General features: G+C 38.8%; 2 protein-coding genes across 3 annotated transcripts in view; both read right to left on the bottom strand.

Moving 5' to 3' along the window:
• The window catches only part of yap1 (Yes1 associated transcriptional regulator), a 35,808-nt gene extending 32,392 nt beyond the window's left edge, over positions 1–3,416 (bottom strand). For both annotated transcript variants that reach the window (XM_084717424.1, XM_084717423.1), the window contains exons 1-2: positions 2,775–3,416; positions 1,331–1,566 (exon numbers count right to left, since the gene is read on the bottom strand). In XM_084717424.1, the coding sequence (XP_084573550.1) occupies positions 1,331–1,566; positions 2,775–2,975 (437 nt within the window). In that variant the 5' untranslated portion in view covers positions 2,976–3,416. The remainder of the gene's footprint in view (positions 1–1,330; positions 1,567–2,774) is intronic.
• A 4,130-nt stretch (positions 3,417–7,546) lies between these two features.
• On the bottom strand, positions 7,547–21,169 carry cep126 (centrosomal protein 126). The gene is made up of 11 exons (XM_084716290.1): positions 21,120–21,169; positions 19,556–19,675; positions 18,028–18,173; positions 17,825–17,921; positions 17,428–17,599; positions 12,583–14,554; positions 10,020–10,138; positions 9,579–9,648; positions 8,410–8,619; positions 8,210–8,274; positions 7,547–8,113 (listed from the first exon to the last, which is right to left on the bottom strand). The coding sequence occupies exons 1-11, from the start codon at positions 21,167–21,169 to the stop codon at positions 8,027–8,029; spliced, it is 3,108 nt and encodes a 1,035-aa protein (XP_084572416.1). The 3' UTR covers positions 7,547–8,026.
• Positions 21,170–21,553: the final 384 nt, after the last annotated feature.

Consider the following 21,553-nt stretch of genomic DNA (forward strand, 5'->3'; position numbering starts at 1 on the left):
AAATTGTTGACAAGGACGTCACTTTTATGAATTATTCAATCCATCTTTTCATAGAACCACAGAATGAAGGCATTAAAAGACTATTAAATACCTAAAAAGTAATAGAGAATAAAAACAAAACATGATCCGAAAAGTTACTGATACACACTAACAGGCCCATAGGGCTCTGTTATGCCCGCTCCCTGCTACTTAAACAGTATGCTTTGGCTCATTAATGTGGAAGAGATCTGCTGGTTGGTTAGCAGATGAGTTTTGCAGAGCTGTCTGTACTTTGCTGTCTGGGGCAGCCACAATGCTCCATTGTTTCTACTGAAACCTGAGACCAAGAAAAGGAACACTACATACAGCAGCAGTCCCTCAAAAGACTCCTCTTGTTTGCAGAGGCCACCAAATTTAATAACCTACAATTTAACTATTGCGATTGTCTCTTTTTGAGCACACTGGCCACCATTGTGCACTGTAGCAGATTTGCAAATTATTGTCAGCATAATGTACACTGAACAGAGCTACAGTATGAGAGCCTGACCACTTCTCTAGTGTCTTGGACTCTGGCCATTGCTGCAAGCTGATTTTTTCCTTATTCACTATAAAATTGTAAAAGTTTTCAACCTGTGCTTGTTATGTTTTATAAGTTCCACATTGGAGGGTTCAGTTATATCTCTGCTGTTTTTAAGAACATACCCAAGCATTATTTTTTATGTATGTACCAGTGATGCACTGACCGCAGTTACAACCACACTGAAGTTAATCCTGGATTGGGCGGGCTGGGTCATAAAAATTACCATTCTGATTAAAAGCGGCTGGGTTGCGTGTGGGAAACAGAGAGAGACGCTGTGTATGCATTTACACATGAGGCACAGCGGCACAGTTTCTTTTTTTATGTCCAGAGTTTCCTCTGTCCTGTCATGTGTATAACTATAGGTTATACAATAAAGAAATCACCTAGAAAGCCTGTGCTGCTTGACATCATTGAGAAGGTAATGTAGCCTACAGGGACCAGTAGCTAGGTACACTTCTCTAAATTGAAAAAAATAATATGTTTTCTTACTTTTCATATTGTCTAATCTTAAAGTCATGAATTAATTTTAATGCTGTTTCCCTTTCACCAAAAAATCCATTACATCACCTTCATCAGGGTGCAACTTGTTGACAGAAGAACATAGACACGTCTAGAGGACTGAGATAAATCGATGACTGTCTGCTACACTTTCAAAGCCATCCATTTGTTTTCCAAAACACATTCTTTTCAGTTGCAAACTTTCCAGATTACAAGCACAGCATAATGCATGAATATACCGTCCTTGTTGACACTTGTTGCCGGCATACTTACTTGAGAAAGTATCTCTGGCCAGAGGCAGTCTTGGCCATCTCCCACCCCGGGGGCAGAGGCACATCATCAGGAATCTCATAAGAAGATTGACGGAGATGTTGAGGGGAGGCACCTGCTGAGGCCATGCCAGACAGGGAGCCACCGGAGACGGCTCCCAGCTGCAGGGAGGCCGGGGATGAGTGTGCACGGACATGGTGGGGTGTGAGCGTTCCACCGCTCCCAGCGTCAGTGCTGGCCTGTGTTGGGGTTGGAAGAGAAGCATTATGAATAATAAAAATAAAATGCTTTGAAATAATGTGACTTCCCTTAGGGAGCCTCTTATTTTTATTTTTACCAAGTTTTGTTTTATGATAAAAGGTAAGTTTGTCTAAAACCTGAAAGGTTATTTGAATATCTCTCTTTTAATTTATCTGATAATAAATGATTGTTTAATCTGAGAGGACATTATACAAATGTCATGAGTATTTGTAAAAGATATTAAAATAAGAACTACTGGACACCACAAAGGATGATTTACAATGTCAGTCACTTTTCATGTGTTATAGTCACTCCACATGTATGTTAGGAAGTTTGTTTCATGTGTGTGTACATGTTGAAGTCTGACGACTGGGGAATCCAAGGCCTGTGTGGGACAGAGGAGAGCGCACAGCCTCTGCTGCACAACGCATGCGCACTGATGACAAAACTCCACAGAGACCACAAGCAACAGTTGTGGGGGACGGTGGGGGAGGGTGGTAAATAGGACGAATTCAACAAACTTTTTATAAATAACAAATCATCATAAGAAATCGTTCTGTTTTAGATTTTGTTTTTTTTAAATATAATTTCGACATGATTGCTACACATCTGAAAAACACAAAGTCATGAATCTAACCAAAACATTTACACATACAGCCTGTACAAGTTAACTTACCCTGTGTAGGTCCGACCAATCTGTCAACTCACTTAAAGTGTAATAATATTACATTATCTTCTGCAGTTCCCTTTTTTACAGTAATAAAATTAAACAAGCGACTTTGAGGACATTTTGGTTACTCAAACTTTTATACACAGGCCCCATGCAAGGCCTGTTTTGGTAGTGATTTTAACAGTCTAAATCTAATTGTAACAAACTAATTGTAACCTGTTCGGAAATTTTAAGCAGCTCCATTGAAATGAAACATTTTAGAGTTGGGGGGGGGGGGTAATTAACTTTTTAAGTGCAAATAACCTTTAATGAGAAAGGATATTGTGTGTTAACAGTTGCATTTTAGGATGTGACTACAAATAAACTCTCAAGGCACAGTGGTGACATCCTACAGGCTATAAAAGTCTACAACGTAAGAAAAAAAAAAGTAATTATTAACTGTGTGTCCTGTACTGTAGGCCTGAGCCCCCACAGGATGGGCCCTGCTTTACAGTCGTGATTTCTGGGAAGGGGCAGAGAGAGACAGGGCGGGCTTACTTGTCTGGAATGGGACTTTGGTTCGGGAGGTTTGAAGAAAGAGTCTGGCAGCTTCCTCATCCTCATAGGTACGGAAGGAGGGACGATAGTGTTTTTCGGGTTCATCACGGCGTTAAAAAGCGCCTCCAGGTCGGTCTCTGAGTCGCCTCGTACATGGACGATTTGGTGTCCGGCAGGAGGGTTGTGCTGGCTCGGATCCATATTGTCCCAGAACAGTCCGCAAACTTTATGTGTCCGAAAATGTGTCGTTCAGAAAGTCACAAAAACAAGTTTGAGCCAATCCCAAACTTTTTTTTTCACACCACAGGAAAGCAGGAAATATCGACGACACTCAGCAAAAGTTTTCCCGAGTCATTCTAAAGTTTAACAGCCAGGCACTTTAACTTCTTCCAAAGTGTGTTAGCTGTCGAAATCTGCAGAGAAAGACAGCGTTTTCCTGATATTTCTTGCTGGCATACTTGTGAATGTAACAAAGCGCATATCTACTCCACACTGGAATCTATGTTGTCGTCCGTCCGGCCCCAACTTTTCCAAAAAAAAAAAAAAAAAAAAAAAAAAAGGCAGACGCAGCCACAAAAGACGAAAAAAACACAACAAACGCTCGGTTGGATCAATCCCACCTTTTTCTGCGCTTCGGCCAACTTGAAGAATATTCAAGTGAGAATATTCTCAAAAAAGATTCATAGTTCGCAGAAGAAATCTCCGCAGCCCACTTTCTAGAAAAAAAGTTTTGCTCCAGTCGGGTCTAAACTTTGGGCAGGACATCAAACTTTATGACTCATGGGATGTCTGCTCCAGAGGCGGGGCTTGGCTTTAATTGGGACAAGAGTGTTTAAAGGTACAGTCAGTGTAGCCCAGGGGCCCGACAAGGTCTAGGGGCCTCTAAACTTATTTCTGCCAAAGTTTTCCCTGTTTACATAAAAACATGAACTTTTATTTAATATATTTGAGCCAAAAAGACTCAAATTGGATATGAATGCAACCTTTTCAATATTAAAATACCATTACCTTATATTACCTTTGGATTTATTTACTGTGAATTATTGGGAGTTTGTTTTAAAAAAGATACTATGTCCCATTTTGTTTTCTCTGCCTTCTTTGTGTACATGGTCACCGAATATATACTACACTGTACCATTTGCCAAAATCGCAATAAACAGTCGTAAAAAATACACTCACCTCAAGCCTCCATTTGGCAGGATTTTTGACAGTCTCCATATGACTTATGATTATTTATTCATTAATCAATGAACAGTCATTCTCACAGATTAATTAGTTACTCTGGTTAATTTCTGAATGAAGGTATTTTGTTGACGATCACTTAAATACTTTAAGGACTCCTGCTGATCTCTGATTTTACAAGTTTATGTGTTTTCATTGTTTTTAGGAGTTACTTAAAAATCTCCAGCATTTATTGCATTTTTTTACTTTTTAAATGCGTTTATTTATTTAAAACATAGTTTGAGTCTTTAAGCTCCTCAGTGTCTAAAATATTAAACATTCTTGCGATGGATAATGATTCATCATGTAATTTTACAACTTAATGATTTAAACAATAATTCAAAACCACTTTCTCTCATCAGTATGTATAATGGTACTATTTTTTTTTCTCTCTCGCCCTTTTTTTTTTTTACAGTGCTCATGAAAAGTAGATCCATGCAGTTCCCACAATTGTTATGCTAATGAGGCCCCTCTTCCATTGAGAAATCATTTTGTCAAGATCCACTCTCTTTGGATACAGAGGCTCTGTTTCAACTCTTTTTCCCATACATCCACTGAATGAATGATTATGAAGCCCTATTAAATACCCGCAGACACTGTAAAGCCCCGATGAACAGATTAAAGAGCTTCCCTCTGCCAGTCACACAGCCTACACATGCATATGTTTCTAAACAGATGCACGTCTCTAATTTAGTGTGTTCATCTACTCATATTTATCTATTGTTGATTTAATTTAGAAACTTAAGCAACTTTGAAACACCTGAGCAAAATTAAATAGTAAAATACGCAGCATGCAACAGTTCCATTATTATAGTGTGATTTATTGTGGACTTTCACCACGATTCACTGTATTTATTACAGTCCTATATCACTATTATATCCCTATAACTGTCCAGTAGGTATTTGCACCCTGTTACTTTTTCCTCATTCAAGGCGCATTAAAGGATATATTCACACCACAGCTGTGTGAACTTTAGAAGGTCTGTGCAGTACTTGTTGATTGTGCTGCAAGCCCACATATTTTGATTTATAAATGGCACATTCTGTGCACACATGCTGCCAGTCAAGAGATGTCCATTGTCTGGGTGAAAGTGGTCATTTTCACATCATTGTAACGCACTCAGACACATTAAAGAGATGGACTGCAGCGTCCCGGCTGCCATGAGGGGACCACCCACTTGGCAGAGTTTGGTCACTCTTGGACAACATCTCATCATCCTTCTAAGGCGACTCAGTCTCAGCGGGGGTTTGGTTTGATGCCGCAGAAGAATATCAACAGAAATGGTTTCCTGAGCTGCGTTTCACTGAATCAATCTGAGGTCATGGAAGACAGGGCGGCTATATCAGTCCTCCCGGTTTAAAACGCTTTGGTCTGCTGTTATTATCGGATAGTGACGCACGGTGTTGCTACAGACGGATGGGCAGATGGGAGCTTGAGCGCCTCCTACAGTCCTTCATGGATACACACAGTATATATACACACATTAGAATAAGCATACAGGCAAACTTTTCTCTCTCTCTCTCTCTCTCCCTCTCTCGCTCTCTCTCTCTCATACACACACACACACACACACACACACACACACACACACACACACACTTTTCTGCCTGCCTTCACTTCAAAATGAATAAATACAATATATTACAATTCTTTAATTCCCATTGCTATATCCATTTTAAACAAGACCAAATAGACTGTCACTACTTTTTAATGCAGCTTTGCAGATACGTTTTTATTTATTAATGGAATCCTTTGTGTCTCTGACTGGTGTATGTGTTTTAATGTTGTTTGTGAGCTCCTAACTTAAAGGGACAGTCCAAACCAATATTGAAAATACATATTTTCTTTCTTATCTGAGTGCTGTTTGCTCACCTATTGTTTCAGCGTGAGTTGAAGAGGTATGGAGATATCAGCCATTGAAGGACATTATGTGTATGTTGTTTTATAAGAGAGTAAAAACAAACCAATCAGTTACTATAAAGTTAAGATTAAGTATTGTTTTTGTATTCAGTATTGTTGAACATAGCTGTAAATTACTATACAGACAGATTTATCTTTTTACATGCATCCAATAGTTACTCAGTTTTACAGAAACTCAGCCAGGCCAGACACTCATTCACTACATGTTAAATGGATTGTAACAAAACATGACAAAATACTTCTGAGATTAAGCTTCACAACAGACCAGAGCACAAGCATGAACTTGCATCTGTGAAGATGTCTTCTCTTATTTTCATCTCTCTTGCCCTTTCTTGTCGAGTTTCTGGGTGTTGTGCTGGTTAAGGCTTAAATGTCATTAAGCTCACTATTGTGTTGTATAATGACTTGGAACATTAACGGTAGTAGGCCAAAGGGAACAGATTTCGGAGACAACCTGCAGTAGAGCATTGTGATGAAAAGTTGGTCCATGCTGTGCAGATAGTTTGCAATAGATGAACTTTAACTGTGCATGACTTGACAGTTTTGTTTATCTGTGCATGTGCATTCATTCAGATGCAAGCAACATGATGGTTTTTACTTTAATATTGTTCTTTTACATAAATACAGTAAATGAGGCCTGGTTGTTTCTGCTGGACATGTTTTTTTTATTCAGGAACACTTAAATAAGTTAAATATCAGCATTGACCTATCCAGACTGTCAGTGTTTTTCCTCTCTGATGACCCTAAGCCCATTGGCTTAGAAGTGACATTGATGTCCCTCCTCAGATAACCACCGTGGACATCTTTTGTCCTTTTTACCAGAGAATCTCTTTGCACACGACTCGTCAAAGGCTCCTGCTGCTGCAGGCGTCATCACACACCAAAGCTGAACATATTGTCTCTCTTTGTGTCTGTTCTCAGTTTTGGTGTAAGATAACAAGGGGATGGTGCATGACTCTACATGATGGGAAGACACCACAGTCTCATCATTATTTACAGCCCCTTGTTGAAACACTCAAGAATGTATGCATGTATAGAACCAGAAACCTGCAGTTAAACCAAAAAAAAAAAAAGAAAAAAAAAAGTTTCATCACTGATGGGAGCCTGCCTCTTCAAATGAGCTTGGGCTTCCTCCACCTTTTGGAGCAAGTCCTAACAGGCCAACTGAAGGGCAAAGCCAGACACGCTGGTGAGGGAGGGGCAAATGAACTCACATCAATAATCCCTGCAACTTTTTGTCTTGATGCACCTATTTTTTGGCAAGGGAGATAAAGAGACATTTAATTAATAACCTTTTTTTTATTTTTTAAACTACTATAATAAAATACACCTAGTCTACTGATGTTAGACTGATAAATGGGACCTAAAGCAAGAGTAAAGTTCAGGGTAGATGCAATTGCAACAGAAGGAGGAAGCCCTCTGGCAGAGGCTCACCTTGTTGAGCCAGTAGGTTGAGTCGACCGCACAAGACATAATCGTCCTTTCTGGAGCCATCAAAAAAAGGCAAACACACCTTCAACATTGCGACACCTCTCTCTACAAACCATTTCCGGTCCTTAGTCTAGTTATTGACTGTGCTACGCATCATTGAGGAAACACTTTAACTGTCAAACACACGGTGCCCAGTCAGTTTATCAGTACTAAGTTTTATTCAGTTCAGCGCCGATATGATCTCAAAAGAGTTTGTCAAATTACGATATAAAATAAATAAAGACTAAAACAGCTTTGAAAAAAATAACTTGTATAAGCCTATATTTTTTGGTCAATTCTTGTCATGAAATGTGAAATAAAAACAAACTGAAGCTAGTATAATTTTCATAGGCACTTAAAATTTACTTAGTAGTAGGTGGCTCAACAAGAGGTAAAAGGATTTTTTGAGATGTGTTGCTGTCCATGCAGATGACGAATATACAAAACTAAAATCAACCTACCAACTTCAAAATTAAGTTTGCTCCAGTTTAGCTCATATGTTTTATTGTCTCTACAATCCTTTGTGGCTGAACTCTGAGATATAGAGAATAAATCCAGTTTAGTGGTTGGTTATACAGTATGACACAAGACAGGGGAAATGCACTGATGGGAGAGAAGACCACTGTGGACCACACATGCCTTAATTCACTTTCTTCTGGTATCGAGTGTGGTAGTTGGCCGAGGATGCACGGTGCTTGTGACTGTTTGTGACTTTCACTTCCCTCGTCTGAAAACAGAAGAGGAGGGTAAGTAATAAAACGTGGTGAACAGTCAGTCTTATATGCTGAGACAAGCAGTGAATCCCTTAGAAATTCATACTCACAGAGGGTCCATCAATAAGTACAAGGCCACGCGTGCCAGCATTACCCCCCACATGTTCCCGCACACCTACAAACAGTAACAGGTAGGAGGGGTTATCCTACATTGAAATGACAACATATTAATACCTGTGTTGTATCCAGATGGCAACGATCTAGTCGACCAGCTCTGGCCTACTGCAAACAGCCTTTACAAAGTGCTCACAGAACAGCTGGTGGTTGAGTCTGTCCAGAGAGAGGAGGATTTTCTTCTCTTCTAAGGAAATGGTGGTGGGTCCCTGCTGTTGGCTGTGCTGCTGCACCGTGCCAGGCCTCTGTGTTTTGGCTGTTTCCATGGCAGCCACAATATCCCTTTCTTCCAGGAGGCCTTCAGCACGCACTTCAGCCAGGTGTAACTGGGCCGCACTCTCCAAACCTGAGAGCACAGGCAAAGTCACAACACGGGGGTGAATTCTCAGCTGTTTACACTTTACTTCTGTTGTTGTGTTTTTATGCATTTATGTGTAAAATATGATTGATCTTGACAGAGGACAGATACTTTCATAATACTGTTGTTTATAGACATTATGTTTGTTTTAATGCTCATAGGCTGGGTTGCACCAACAAGGATTAACATTTAAACCTCTTCAAACTACAGTTTAGGTTTTTACTCTAAACTTTGTTGATGTTTAACTTTTTAAATGGCTGCCTTGTTCAGGTGGATTGCGCAAAACAATCAAGTTTTTCATATAAAGTTAAGGGTAAAACTCAAGCCAACTAAGTTTCATTACATGTCTCTTCTTTCTTTCATGCCAGTTTATAATTTGGACAACAAGTTCTTCTTAAAGGACGAGAATTTTTAAAAAACTTTTTAGTCAGGTAGCAAACAATGTAACATTTTGGTAACCGTTTATCTAGCTAGCAAACAACGCAACATTTTTTGTTGTCGTTTTTTTTTATGTTATGGCTCACTTGCAAACAATACAGTTTTGCATTGTTAACTTTTAAGCAACCTAGCAAACAATATAACTTTTTTCACTTTTTAGCTAGCAAGAAAACAATGCAATGTTTTGTTAAGGAATACAGAGCAACTGAAAGTTAACAGTTTTCCACCTCTTTTATGCTTACTAGCTATGTCCTGACAGCACTCAAATATATTTATTTATTTTAACTTGGATAGACAGGCATCTCCATCACTCCATCTACATCACTGAACTTGGGTTTATTAAACCTAGCAAATTTAGCAACAGACCTTCTCATAATTTAAATCTTCATTTAGTCTTTTAAACCTTGTTTTGATAAACTCTGATTAGTACTTCCCTTTGATAAAATTATTTTTTGTTGGTGCAACCCAGTCAAAGAAACTTAAACACAGACACACAGCGAAAACAATACCTTTATCTGGAAAGGCCATGTTGTGAGTATTGGACAATTGTCTGCCTTGATCTGTGGTCTGTTTTGTTGGCTAGACAGAACAAAATAAACACATGTTAAGACATTTAAGTCTTTAGTCTTCCTTAGATAATATTAAGGCTATAGTACACTGCAAAAATTATAGGTTGTAGGCATAAGGCACAATAACAGGTAGGGCAAGTTGTAAACAAAAACATTAAGCATCAACGCTTATTTTTTGTAAAATGCTGACAACTCAAGTCCATCCGGAAAGTCTTGTCTTGAGAGGCATAAATCATAGCGTCAAACTCAGTTTTACCAACACTAAGGACAGCATGAAAGGCACTACAAAACTGATTCAACAAGTTCAATCACACACCCATTTACTGATCTGCAGTAATTATTCGCACTCTTCCTCCCCACAGGGCAACTGCATGCGTGTACCTGAGAGGGCTGAGGAAACCTTCTGTTCCCTGAGCCAGGAGGCTGTCTGCTCTGCTCCACACAGGTTTTCCTCCCAACTCGCCCACTCTCTAGGGCCTGTCTTGTAAGCTTGTTTTTTACTGAAAGAAGATGCATTTACTGAAATCATTAAAGTCACGTCATGTCAAGTCAAGTCACATGTTATTTATATAGCCTAAAATAAAAAAAGTCACAATTTGCCTGAGGGGTTTTTACCATATGTACAGTGTGCAACTCCCTCTGTCCTTTAGACCTCGATCAGGTTAAAATAACATTAAAAAACATAACTAGATTCATCTAAATGATCATTTTAACTGGCATGTGGTGAACTCAGGCCCCTGTTGTCCTCTAAAGAGGAGACAATAATTTCCATCTTCAGTGGCAATAAAGATGACTGAAAACCACAACAGATAATGTTAAACTTGTGAATAAGAACTGCACATGTGCAGCAATTTTCCAAACAAGTGTCATAGACCAGAACACATTAAAAGATAGCTGTAATATTGTGGACACACACTCTGTTGACTTAAAGGTTAGCCAGATTGAGAAAGCACACTTGAAAGAGAAAACAACATAGATTAGTTTGTGACCTAAAAGGCAATAAGCATGATAAAGATGCCACTTTATAACATTTTACTGTAAATGTTGTTGGTCTCAAGTAACATTGAATATTTTGTCTAAATTGTGCAGCTCGACCTGGATCTGTTTAACTGTACCATTTTAAACAGTAGTATGCGAATGTATAAACAATCTCAAATTAAGCAATTATATTACAGGAACAAAATAACATTGTAACATTGTTTGATGCACTGGGAAATAGTGGTTTACTTTTAGGTTTTGATCTCTTCAGTAGAAGGGGTAAGAAAGAAGACCTAATAGTTTTATCAGCCACCCAGCTGATAATACTATTAGGGCTGCACAACCAACGATTATTCTCTTTATCAATTAATCTGACAATTTTTTTTTTTGATTAATTGATAAGTTGTTTGGTCCATAAAATATCAGAAAATGGCAATGTTAATGTTGATTATTTGTCCACAACCTAGAGATATTTAGTTTCCTGTCCTAGAGGACTGAAGAAACCATAAAATAATAATTAGTTTTTCTCTATAAAATGTCTCAAAATGATTAACTGATTATCAAAATAATCGTTGGCTGCTGCTCTAAAGACTGCTGATAGCAGCACGGGACAGACTGGTGCAGGCTTGCAACGATGCAGACAACAGGCTATTGTAAGGCAGAAGGCTTTTGGGGTCTTTTTTAGACATGATTGAATTGATAATGCCACCGTTTAATGAAACTTAAGGTCAATTTTGATAAACATCAAATGTGGAAAGAAAGCGTACTCTTCTGAGGAAAAACTTATATTGTCAGTTCAAAGTTTGAAAATGTTTTATTTGTCCTTAATGACATTAATCACTATGACAGTCCTCCTGCTGGGTGCTTTTTTGTCAGGCTCTGGCTGTGGGGAGGCCCACAGTCTCAAACACGAATAGAATTTATACTTTTATTGAATTTAGACTTTTTAAGGTTGTTCCTTACTAAATGTGAATTCAAGACTTTTTAAAGGGGTAGTTTGGATTTTTTTGGAAGTGGGGTTATATGAGGTATCCATAGTCAATGTATTACTAGATTAGATGGCAGTCAGGAAGACTGTAGAAGACTGTAGAAGCAGCAGGGAGTTTGTGTAGGAAGCTAAGCAATGTACTGCTGTGGACAGGGTCAGCAGCAAAGCATATTTTATCCTCCTAAAAAAAATAGTATGGCTATATTTAATTTAATTAATATTTTCAGTGCTTTGCCTTGCTGTCAGACAGTCTTTTCTAATGGGAAATGACCATTATATAAATAAAACAACCACCTGACTCCATTGGTAAAATTGGTAATTTTACCTTGAGAATATGGGAATTGCTAGTCTACCGCTGCATCAATTGGTTAATTAGTTTGTGTTACTGTGTGATTTTGGTGAATCCAAACTAACCTTTTAATCACACAATAACACAAACAAACTACCAGTTCGAGGTGGTAGACCAGCACCTGGTGTATTCAGAAAGGTAAAATTACTGATTTTGCCAGTGGAGTTTGGTTTGTTGTGATGGCAGTTTCTTACTGGAAAGGGCTGCGTCACAGATCAGTAAAGCAGTGAAAATATTCTGAACATAGTACACAATTAAACTGGTATAGATTTTTTTTAGGTGGGCCTATTTTTAGGTAGCTAAATACAGTTTGCTGCTGACCCTGTCCACAGCAGTACATTGCTTAGCTTCCTACTCCTGCTGTTTCTCCAAACTGGGGGCACACTCACCTCATTGTAGGGTAACACATTGACTATCGATATGTACCTGACACAACAATACTTGAAAAAAATCTGAAGTATCCCTTTAAGGACCTGTAGCCTTAAGGACCTGTAGCCTTAAGTCTGATACCTAATGCTTAGAGACAAATAAGCTTGAGAGAAACTGCATGAAAATCTAACTGACACATCTCTGCACGCACAAACCGAGTCTAAGCTGTGTGAGTGGCTGTCAGCCAAAATATACATTACCTTCCTTGGTGGCTAAAGCACTGCGAACACCGTGCCAGAGCTGTGAGATCTCCTCGTCTGTGGGAGTGCAATCTAAACAGAGGCCTTTTTCATTGTACACCATCTCTCTTCTTCTACTGCAGCCCTGAGTTTCCTGATGACCTGAGCTGGGCGCCTCCTTCATGTTGCCCTCTGAGACAGCGCTGATATACGAGGGTGGCAGTGGTGTGTACATCACAGTACTATCAGTTCTGATTACATGATGTATATAAGGTGAGAAAAAGCCCTCTGAGTTGTTCCTGTGTAAGGCTGGCTCTACAGCCAGAGCTTGTTTACAGTTGACACTCGGATGATCCATGGCATATGGAGTCTTAGTGATGCACTGTGTCTTTTCTTCCACTGATTCCATCCTAGGAGGTGGGCGGGGCACCATGACCTTCCCTTGGGTTTTGGCAATCTGACTCACCTCGGTGGCAGACTGAGGTCGTATGACGGTGCCCTTTCTAGTCCGCGAGGAAACAGGAACCGCTCCAGCTCTGGCAGAACGCTCTCTCCGGGGGACCCTGGGGCCACCGGTCCTGGTGCTGCTCCACAGCACCTTGACCTCGTCTGCTCGTTCCTGGGGCAAGCTTACTTGAACCCCAACATCTGTCCACGCTTGCTTTGTAAAGTGATAACCAGTGGAGGCCTGAGGGGTCATGCCGGGGCCAGTCTTGGAAGCCCCTGAGACTGTGGTGAGACTTAGCTGGTGGTCCTCTGAGCTGTTATGGAACTGACAAATATCGGAATATTTGCTTTTAATTTGCTTCATTATGTCCTGTTTTTTGTCCTCTTTTTCCACCTCGTCAAACCAACGTAACTTCTTTTTAACAGTGTTGTGGCCCTCCATGTCCTTGGTTTTTGCCCTGGTCAACTCAACACTATCTCTGATTGCTAAAGCTACTTGTTTTGCAAAAATCAAATGTCCTGAGCCAAACACACGTGTGTTATCCCCTGACATATATTTCGACTGCTTTTTAAGGATTCCTTTAATGAATCTGACTTCACATACTGAATGAGATGTCCCCACTGAAACAGGCAATTTTTCGACTTCCTCCTCAGGACTCTTAAGGCACTTAAGAGTTTCTGACTGAATGTTAGACAAGCATGTGTGCTGCAGAGATGCTGTATTAATGGACTTCTCAGTTTTGGGCTCTGAGTTTGAAACCTTATTGAGATTGTTTATGGACGTACTAGGCTCTTTCTGGGATGACAGATAGTGGATTTCTTTTCCTGCTTGCAGAAGAGTTCCTCCTTGTGATGCGTTATCTGTTGTGCTATCGTTCAAGAAAATATTTGGCTTTGGGGGAGACCCAAACAAAATGTCTTTGCTGTTGCCATTTTTGGCAGGCAAAAGGATTTCTGTAGCTGACAGATGTTTTAATTGTCTGTCGTCATAGACGCTCTGCTGCCTGAGATCCAACAGAGTCTCTTGTTTAGGACATGGGGACTTAAGTGCTGTGTAGCTGGGAGCAGCTCCATTTGTAATGATGATGTTGTCACTGGGACTGTTTTGTGGGGAGTTAACCTCTAAGTGCTCTGGGTCTGCACTAATAATTTCACAAAGACTTAATAAGTTGCAATTGTGCAGAGCAGGTTGGGTTTCTGTTTTAGGTGTTTTGTCAACAGATGTGAACCCCCAAGAAGCCTTAGATGTGTGCATCTTATTGTTAATTTCTTCAGAGTCCTCTGTTTTTTTCTGCTTGGGTTCATGCAGTTTTCTTGCTTGGGGTGAATTATCACCAAGAAGCATCATCGGTGACAGAGTTACATCTGATGCTGGATACATATTATTTTGTTTTCTGAGGTTTTGATGGTTCTTCTCTGAGTCAAGTAAGAGTGATGAATAGGAACACTGTAGACTTTTTGTGTTGTGGTTGGGGTCTTCATTCTCCAAACTGTCTTTACTTGAAAGGCTTTCAGAATTGAAGCAATCAGACAGGTGGGCGGTGTCCTGAAATATGGGAGCAAAACAGAGGTAATGAGTAGAAAATAATAATAGCATGATTTACATTTTCCAAATATAACTAGGTGTGGGGAGAATGTAAAGAAATTGAGGGCTACTGTGTTTATGAACCACTCGTCTCTCTCAAAGTGACTTAAATGTCTCTTAAATGTTTTAATTTCTTCTCACCAATTCTTGAATCTCACAGAGTAAAAGAGCTTTTTATGTTAACTTTCTCTCACTTATCTCTATATCTATCCCATTTCTGTACAAAATGATTTTTTCATTGGTGGGAAGCACAACTAAACTGTGTAAGATAATTTAAGCTCATGATGAAAGTTCTATCATCTGAGAAATTTGATTATGTAGGTGTTTTGTATGCTTGGAGGCCTGTAGTTCATATGTAAAACTGTAAATTGTTGTTGTAAAAAGATAAACTCAGGTAGTTGAAAACTACCCTGATCAAGCACAGGGATCAGACTCTTGTCTATTTTTGTGGCCATGAGATCCCACTTCACTTTCTTGGGTGATTTTAAATCAGATGCTGGACATAAAAGGTGCTATTTATGCCAGAGTTTGTTTACGAAGCTCTGATATCACAGCAGTAACAAGAGAGCAGAGATGTATCTGTGAACAAGGTTTAGTGAAATGTTCTTGAATGCTACTGGATCAGCACACCTGTAACATGCAAACGTCAGGTGTGAGAGAGGGGATATTCCACCAAGATATTTTATGCAAATATCAGTACTATTTTGAGAGAATACAGAGGCTCATTCAAGCATATCAATTCAAGTCCCACATTAAAAAGCATCTGCTTGTGCTGTCTCTGCCATTAATGGTGGCAGATTTTTTTTCACTTTCATTTTTTACTTAAAAAAAAAAACAGATTTTTTTTTCAATATCCTCTGTCACAAAATATAAAGTTTCTGAAGCAACTATTCTCTCTCTCTCTCACACACACACACACACACACACACACACACACACACACACACACACACACACACACACTTCACCAGAGGGTGCTGAAGCATGTGGCAACCATAATATTCCAGGTGTAGGGCAGGGCTTATGTCACGGTGCTGCCCCCTAGAGGTCTACTTGTGTAGGGTGCGATAAAAACAGGCCTTTAAACTGCCTGATACCCTAATCACAATGTAAAAAATGGAAAAATGTATACTTTATCTTAAAGTATACCCAGATTCAATATATCATCCTGCAGTGGAATTGTGAAGTTTACATCAAGTTATGAAAACAACAGAATAAGTGTAGAAAACAACTGGATGAACAGATAGATGAAGTGACCATATATAATATTTCTATAATAATAATGTATAAGATGACGATGTGAAAACAATGTGAAAATGTGAAACGGTTTGTTCATGGTTACATGAACCTACAGAAGATTATCATCTAAATCTGCAGCTCTCCTCAGATTTAAGGAGCTTTGTGGTCAGTTTGAACTCAAAGGTAAAGGTAAAAGTACATCATGTTTATTAGTCACATACGCAGTACAGCATACAACTGTATATAGTGAATGGCATTCTGAATTTGTATTAGGAGCAGTGAGCAGCCACTGTACAGTGCCAGGGACTGACTCCAGCTCTCAGGCGGTGCTGAGTCTGTCCAACTTGCAACTTAACTGTTCTGACTCACTCTTACCCCTCTCATTGTTCATGCACAACCACAGCAGGCAGCTCTTGTTGTACATGAGCTGTGGTTGTATAAGCGAGCTACCTGCTCAGCACCAAATATCAGACAAATGCAGTTTAAAACTAGCTAGTGAACCCAGTGGAGCATTTTGGGTCTAAAGAGCCAAATATTTCCCTTGAACGCAACTCCAAATCAATGATAATGCTGCTCTGTGACTGTTGCAAGTGCAAATAAACAACTTAAAGCAAGTTCAATGCTTTGATAAATTGATTAGAGTGAAACTGAGGAGTATTTCAAATGGTCCATGCGCATGAAAAACTACTCAAATGCAGAAGCAAGAGTACTTGTAGTTAGTTTGACTCTCTAGTGTCTACAATTGGCCTTTGTGTAAAATTGAATCCCAGAAAATTAAGGTCCAAGATTTCATTTCAGTTACTTCTTCAGCTTGTCTTGCCACTAATTGTATTTCTAATAAACTGCTCATCTGACCATGTTAATGGATATTTTAGGACAGAAACAGAAGGACAACTCTACAGAGAGTTCCAAGTAGACTCTGCTTTCATCCTTAACAACTTCTAAAATGTAATAAAATGGCAAGTAAGAACCAAGTACAAGAAAGTACTTGTATGTACTACCAGGAGTTTTTAACTGGTTATGAAACCAGCTCAATTTAATACCGATGCCTCTGTATGACCTACATAAGAAAACAAGACCATCAGTGGAAAGACTGGCAATTTCTTTATTGTAATTCTTAATGGCTGCTACCGGGTCAGATTCTCCTTGAAATCAGATTAAATGATTTAGACAGACTGGGAGAGCCCATATTTACATTTTCCCAGGCAAAAATTTAAGTTTCCACTTAAAAAGAAACAGGAGGAGATTATTTTTTGATGATTTAATTTTTTAAATGTCATATTTTGTGGTTATGGCAGTGGAGACGATACTACTTTTTGTCCCCACAGTATTAAAATTCCTTGGAGCTGCTTTAACATCATCAATAATAAAGACTGCCTGATAAACTGCAGTCTGGGAGCAACAACGGTCACTGCACTGACATACAGTATTGATGGGGTGAGTGCATACGTGTGTAAGTGACTAAACAGCATCTTACAACATAAAGCATCCCTATACAGCAAAGGGGAGGGATGAAATTACAAAAAAATGCAATACCTTTAAAAAAAAATAGTTGAGGGTGAAAATCAAAGAATGCCTGAAAACATTTTGTTTACCTGCGGACTGTGATCCTGTTGTTTCTCTTGTGTCTTTTCAGTTTGTTGACTGTTTCTGAAGCAGGTCATGCTTTGCTCCTGAAGCAGTTTAGTGTAGGCCTCCATAGCTGAGAGTGCTTGGCGATGGGAGGATTTAGAAACTGTGGGAGGCTTAGGAGAGGGAGTGCAGCTTCTTAAAGAGAAATATAAATAACATATATAACTTCTCCAGCCATGAAAAATGTCTACACATAAAAAAAATATTGAAAATTGAAATTTATTAACACAAGTAACCCCAGAATCTGGATATGTGGATATAATTCAATCCAGCAATTCAATCCAGCAGTGACATGGCTATTTTAAGCATGTGGGACACGTGAAGAATGACATAATTATTAATCTGACTTTTTTATTTTACCTGCTAATGTTAGAGTTGCTGGACAAGAGAGAGGAACTCAAAGTGCCTTGAATTTGACTGAGTGCATCTTCAATATTTGGGGCATTTCTCCTGTAAGCTAAATCACCACAAAGAACAAACAAACAAACAAACAAACAGACGTGTCAAAACTATTGTGCATTATTTATCAGTTCTAATGGACATATGTAAGATACATCACTAACATTGTCTGTATCTCTGAGAAGGAGGTAGATGGGCTCTTTGGAAACGCTCGGTTGCATCCTGTACTCGCTGTCTGCGCTGCTGCAGGATGTTTTGTCGCAGCCGTTGCTCCTGCACGTCCCACTGCTTCCGTCTTTCCTCCAGAGCCCTGAGCCATGAAGAAGAGCAGAGCATGAACCTGAGGGACATTTTAACTGATTAAATGTGGACTGGACGTGTTTTAGATACAGAAACCTGAGTCTGTTCCTAGAGATGTGTTTCCAACACAGTCATTAATAAATTAAAACTAACACTCACTACTGGATTCACAGAGGAAGCCACTGGCAACATCAGTAGGGTCAATCAAGTTCAGCTTTAATGTGTTTTTTGTTTGTTTGTTTGTTTTATGGATTAAAATATAATGGTAATCAATGTCAACAAGAGTGGTTTGAAATTTTAAACAGCATTGAGAACCAGAACAAAAATAGGTCAAGCGTTTAGTTAACACATATCTGTTCTATTAAAAATACCTTAAACCTACCTGATTTATTTATAAATGTACCTTTGTGGACAACTCCAATTTTTGAATTATGGTATGATCTATATAATGATATATTTTGTGATATGAGTCACAATTTTTGTGGGAATTTATCTATTAACTATTAAAAAATATAAACATAAACATGCAAATATACTCAGTTACCAGAATCAATGTGTTGATGTATAAAAATTATCTTTCTCAACTCTGAAGTCTGTAAAAGTTTGATCAGTGCACAAAGTTTTTGTTAATGACACAGTTATCTGTTGGAGATTCTTCAAGTTCTAGTTTGTGTAATGTTAAAGGGATCCACCTCCTTTCCGCCTATCTCCTATCTGCCTCCTTTAATTTGTCCCTCATTTGTAGGTTTTTGTTCTTATACACAAATGTGTTAAGCTGTTGCACTGTTAACCTACATTGTAGGAAATAAGACAATCATCACCTGCCTCTGTGAAACCAAAATCTCTCTAGCTGATATTACACAATAGATCTGCAGCTATCCTAGTATTAACCTACTCTTTCAAGCTCTTAGTCTAAATAGAGGAACACTCCCTTTTAGCTTCTGCTGATAACTATAGAAAACACAAATTTAGAAGGTTATTAATATCTCTGTTTGGATTTGAGCCTCATATGGTGCTGAACTTGGCAGCTTAGTTGTCAGAGAGGTGACTGTTTCATACACTGCTCTGGCCCACAGTTACCCTCTGGGCCAGCAGATCTATTTCCAGGTCTAGACTGCAAAATCCTGTCAACACCATCCATGCCTCAAGGTGCTAAGCCGAGGACAGAACCATAAGCTGTCTTTCCAGGAGGTGCATACTGTACACCAGTGAGGTAGCATCTGCTTCCAGGAAGAAATGGACACTGCTTTTAATTTACAAATATATTCTAAGGGAGATGTGGGCTGCAGGATGCAGGCAGTAGTTTGAACTGAAAGGATACATCCTGTTAGTGTGAAAATAAAACAACAACAACCACAACAAAATGCATAATTAATGAACAGTAAAACTGACTTCCTGCGTCGGTTGGTTTCCAGAGAGAATTTGCGGGCTTGGGCTCTGCATAACTTCTGCTCTTCAACCAAAAGCTGCCTTTCATTTTCGAGGCCACGATCAGCTCCCAACCTCGAATTTCTGGAACAGAGCAGCTAAGGAGGGCAGTTCTATGACAGATAATAGATGCTGTATGTGACACCTGAATGTAACCTTTGTCTTCAGAGAACGAAAGGTGATTAAGATTATTTAAGTCTCATGAATTATGACAGGTAGTTATATACAAGGGTGGAAGCAATGAATTACCACTACTCACTCCAATGTAATTTTTTTTTTTTGAGTAGCCTACTGGAACTTTAAGTATTTTTTCATGTCTGTAATTTTACTCTTACTTAAGTATGCATTACACTATGTAATCTAATTGACTAGTTTTAAAATCATAATTCACAAATGAGTAGGCCTACAATTTGAAATAATATCTTAACTTTTCATCTGCAGTTTTACAGGCAATAAGGCTTAGTGATACATCTATTAAATAATATTATTTTTAGGATACTCAGTGATATACAATATATCTTGATATACACATGTTCTCTCAAATTCTAAATTAGTGCAAACATATGATTATCTCAGGTCTAAGCAATACGAACAAAATTAAACCACAATATTTTTGGTCAAACACCTCAATATTGATATTGCGACAATATTGTAGGGATGACTATTGATGCTTTCCCAAGAAGCTAACACAATTTTGATATGATGACTAAGTAGGTCAAAGCAAATAACAGAACAGCTAGAACAGCCTCTAACGTAATGAAGCCTTTAAACACAGGAAACATAACATTTAAGTTATGCCATATCATTATTTAACGGATATCCAAAACCTAAGACCATATCTAGTCTCATATTATGAAATCAACATAATATTGATATATTGCCCAACTCTAATGCCTGCTATTGATAATACATTAAACATAAGCTGTTAAAAAGGAACTAATGCACCTGAGTAATTATTTTTTTTAAATAACTTGTTTTGGAGTAAAATTTAAGTAGGTTACTTCCACCTTAGAGCAGATTTTCAGTACTGTTTCCACCACTGGTAATCTATTACAGTGTCAGTGGTTAACTGAGCAACTTCTCTACATTAGCTTTAACGCAGGTGTATATGGACATGTAGCTAATATATACACATTTCTATAACTCTACAGGAATAACTAAACGTTTTTAGGATACGAGTGGTAAAAGAAGTTTTCTTGAAGAACTTGCATCCTCAGAGGCTGACACCTGGCAGACATAAAAGGTTCAGCTCCCAGCAGAGTTGCTAACGTTAGCCGCTAACTAGGCTTGCTGGCTCTTTTTTTTAGCTAACGTCAGCCGAACTCCTTTCAAACTCATTCAACCATTTTCAGGGCGAAGAAGATCAACTTGCAACGGAAATTTTCGAATCCACATCGCAGCAGCTTCTCCCGGAGAATGACGGGCTCTTAGTTCGTTTAAAAAGGTGAGAAATAATCAGGCTAAGTTGTCACTTTCCTGGCTGTTTGACCTGCAGCCTGTCTGTGTACAGTCTCTCCATGACAGTAACCGAGGACGCAGTTCCTTGACAACGGGGACTGCGGTGTTTTTACCCGCCATGTCCACCAGAGGGCTCAGTGCTCAGTACATCCATGAAGCCTTCAGGTACACCTAGAGAGCGTCGTAATATGTAGTTACTTATCAACCACAGAATATTAATGAAAACAAACATGAAACACATACATGAAAACACAAAACGAATGAAAGAAACTAAACTAAACACAACGGAAAACTTGATGTGTTAAGTTATAAATAGGGAGAGGATAGATATAAAGAGTAATGCTGAAGAAATACCCAGGGGGGACTTGGATTACTTTACCTATTACCTATATAAGCAGAGCAATATTTTAAAAAGTATAAAATATAAATAAGAACTATGTAAAATATGTGATTTATAGGCCTGCTACCGACAAAAAAAAACTAAGAAATGTGTAGAAGAAATCT

This window comes from Lutjanus erythropterus, chromosome 4 (assembly GCF_056507025.1).
Source record: "Lutjanus erythropterus isolate fLutEry1 chromosome 4, fLutEry1.hap2, whole genome shotgun sequence".
Lineage (NCBI taxonomy): Eukaryota > Metazoa > Chordata > Actinopteri > Lutjaniformes > Lutjanidae > Lutjanus > Lutjanus erythropterus.

Coding starts and splice junctions, on each gene's coding strand:
- cep126 (XM_084716290.1), bottom strand. CDS start 21,169: ATGGCGGGTAAAAACACCGCAGTCCCCGTTGTCAAGGAACTGCGTCCT. Junction 19,676..21,119: donor GTCAAGGAACTGCGTCCTCG/GTTACTGTCATG, acceptor GCTCTGTTCCAG/AAATTCGAGGTTGGGAGCTG. Junction 17,600..17,824: donor AGCAACTCTAACATTAGCAG/GTAAAATAAAAA, acceptor TTTCTCTTTAAG/AAGCTGCACTCCCTCTCCTA.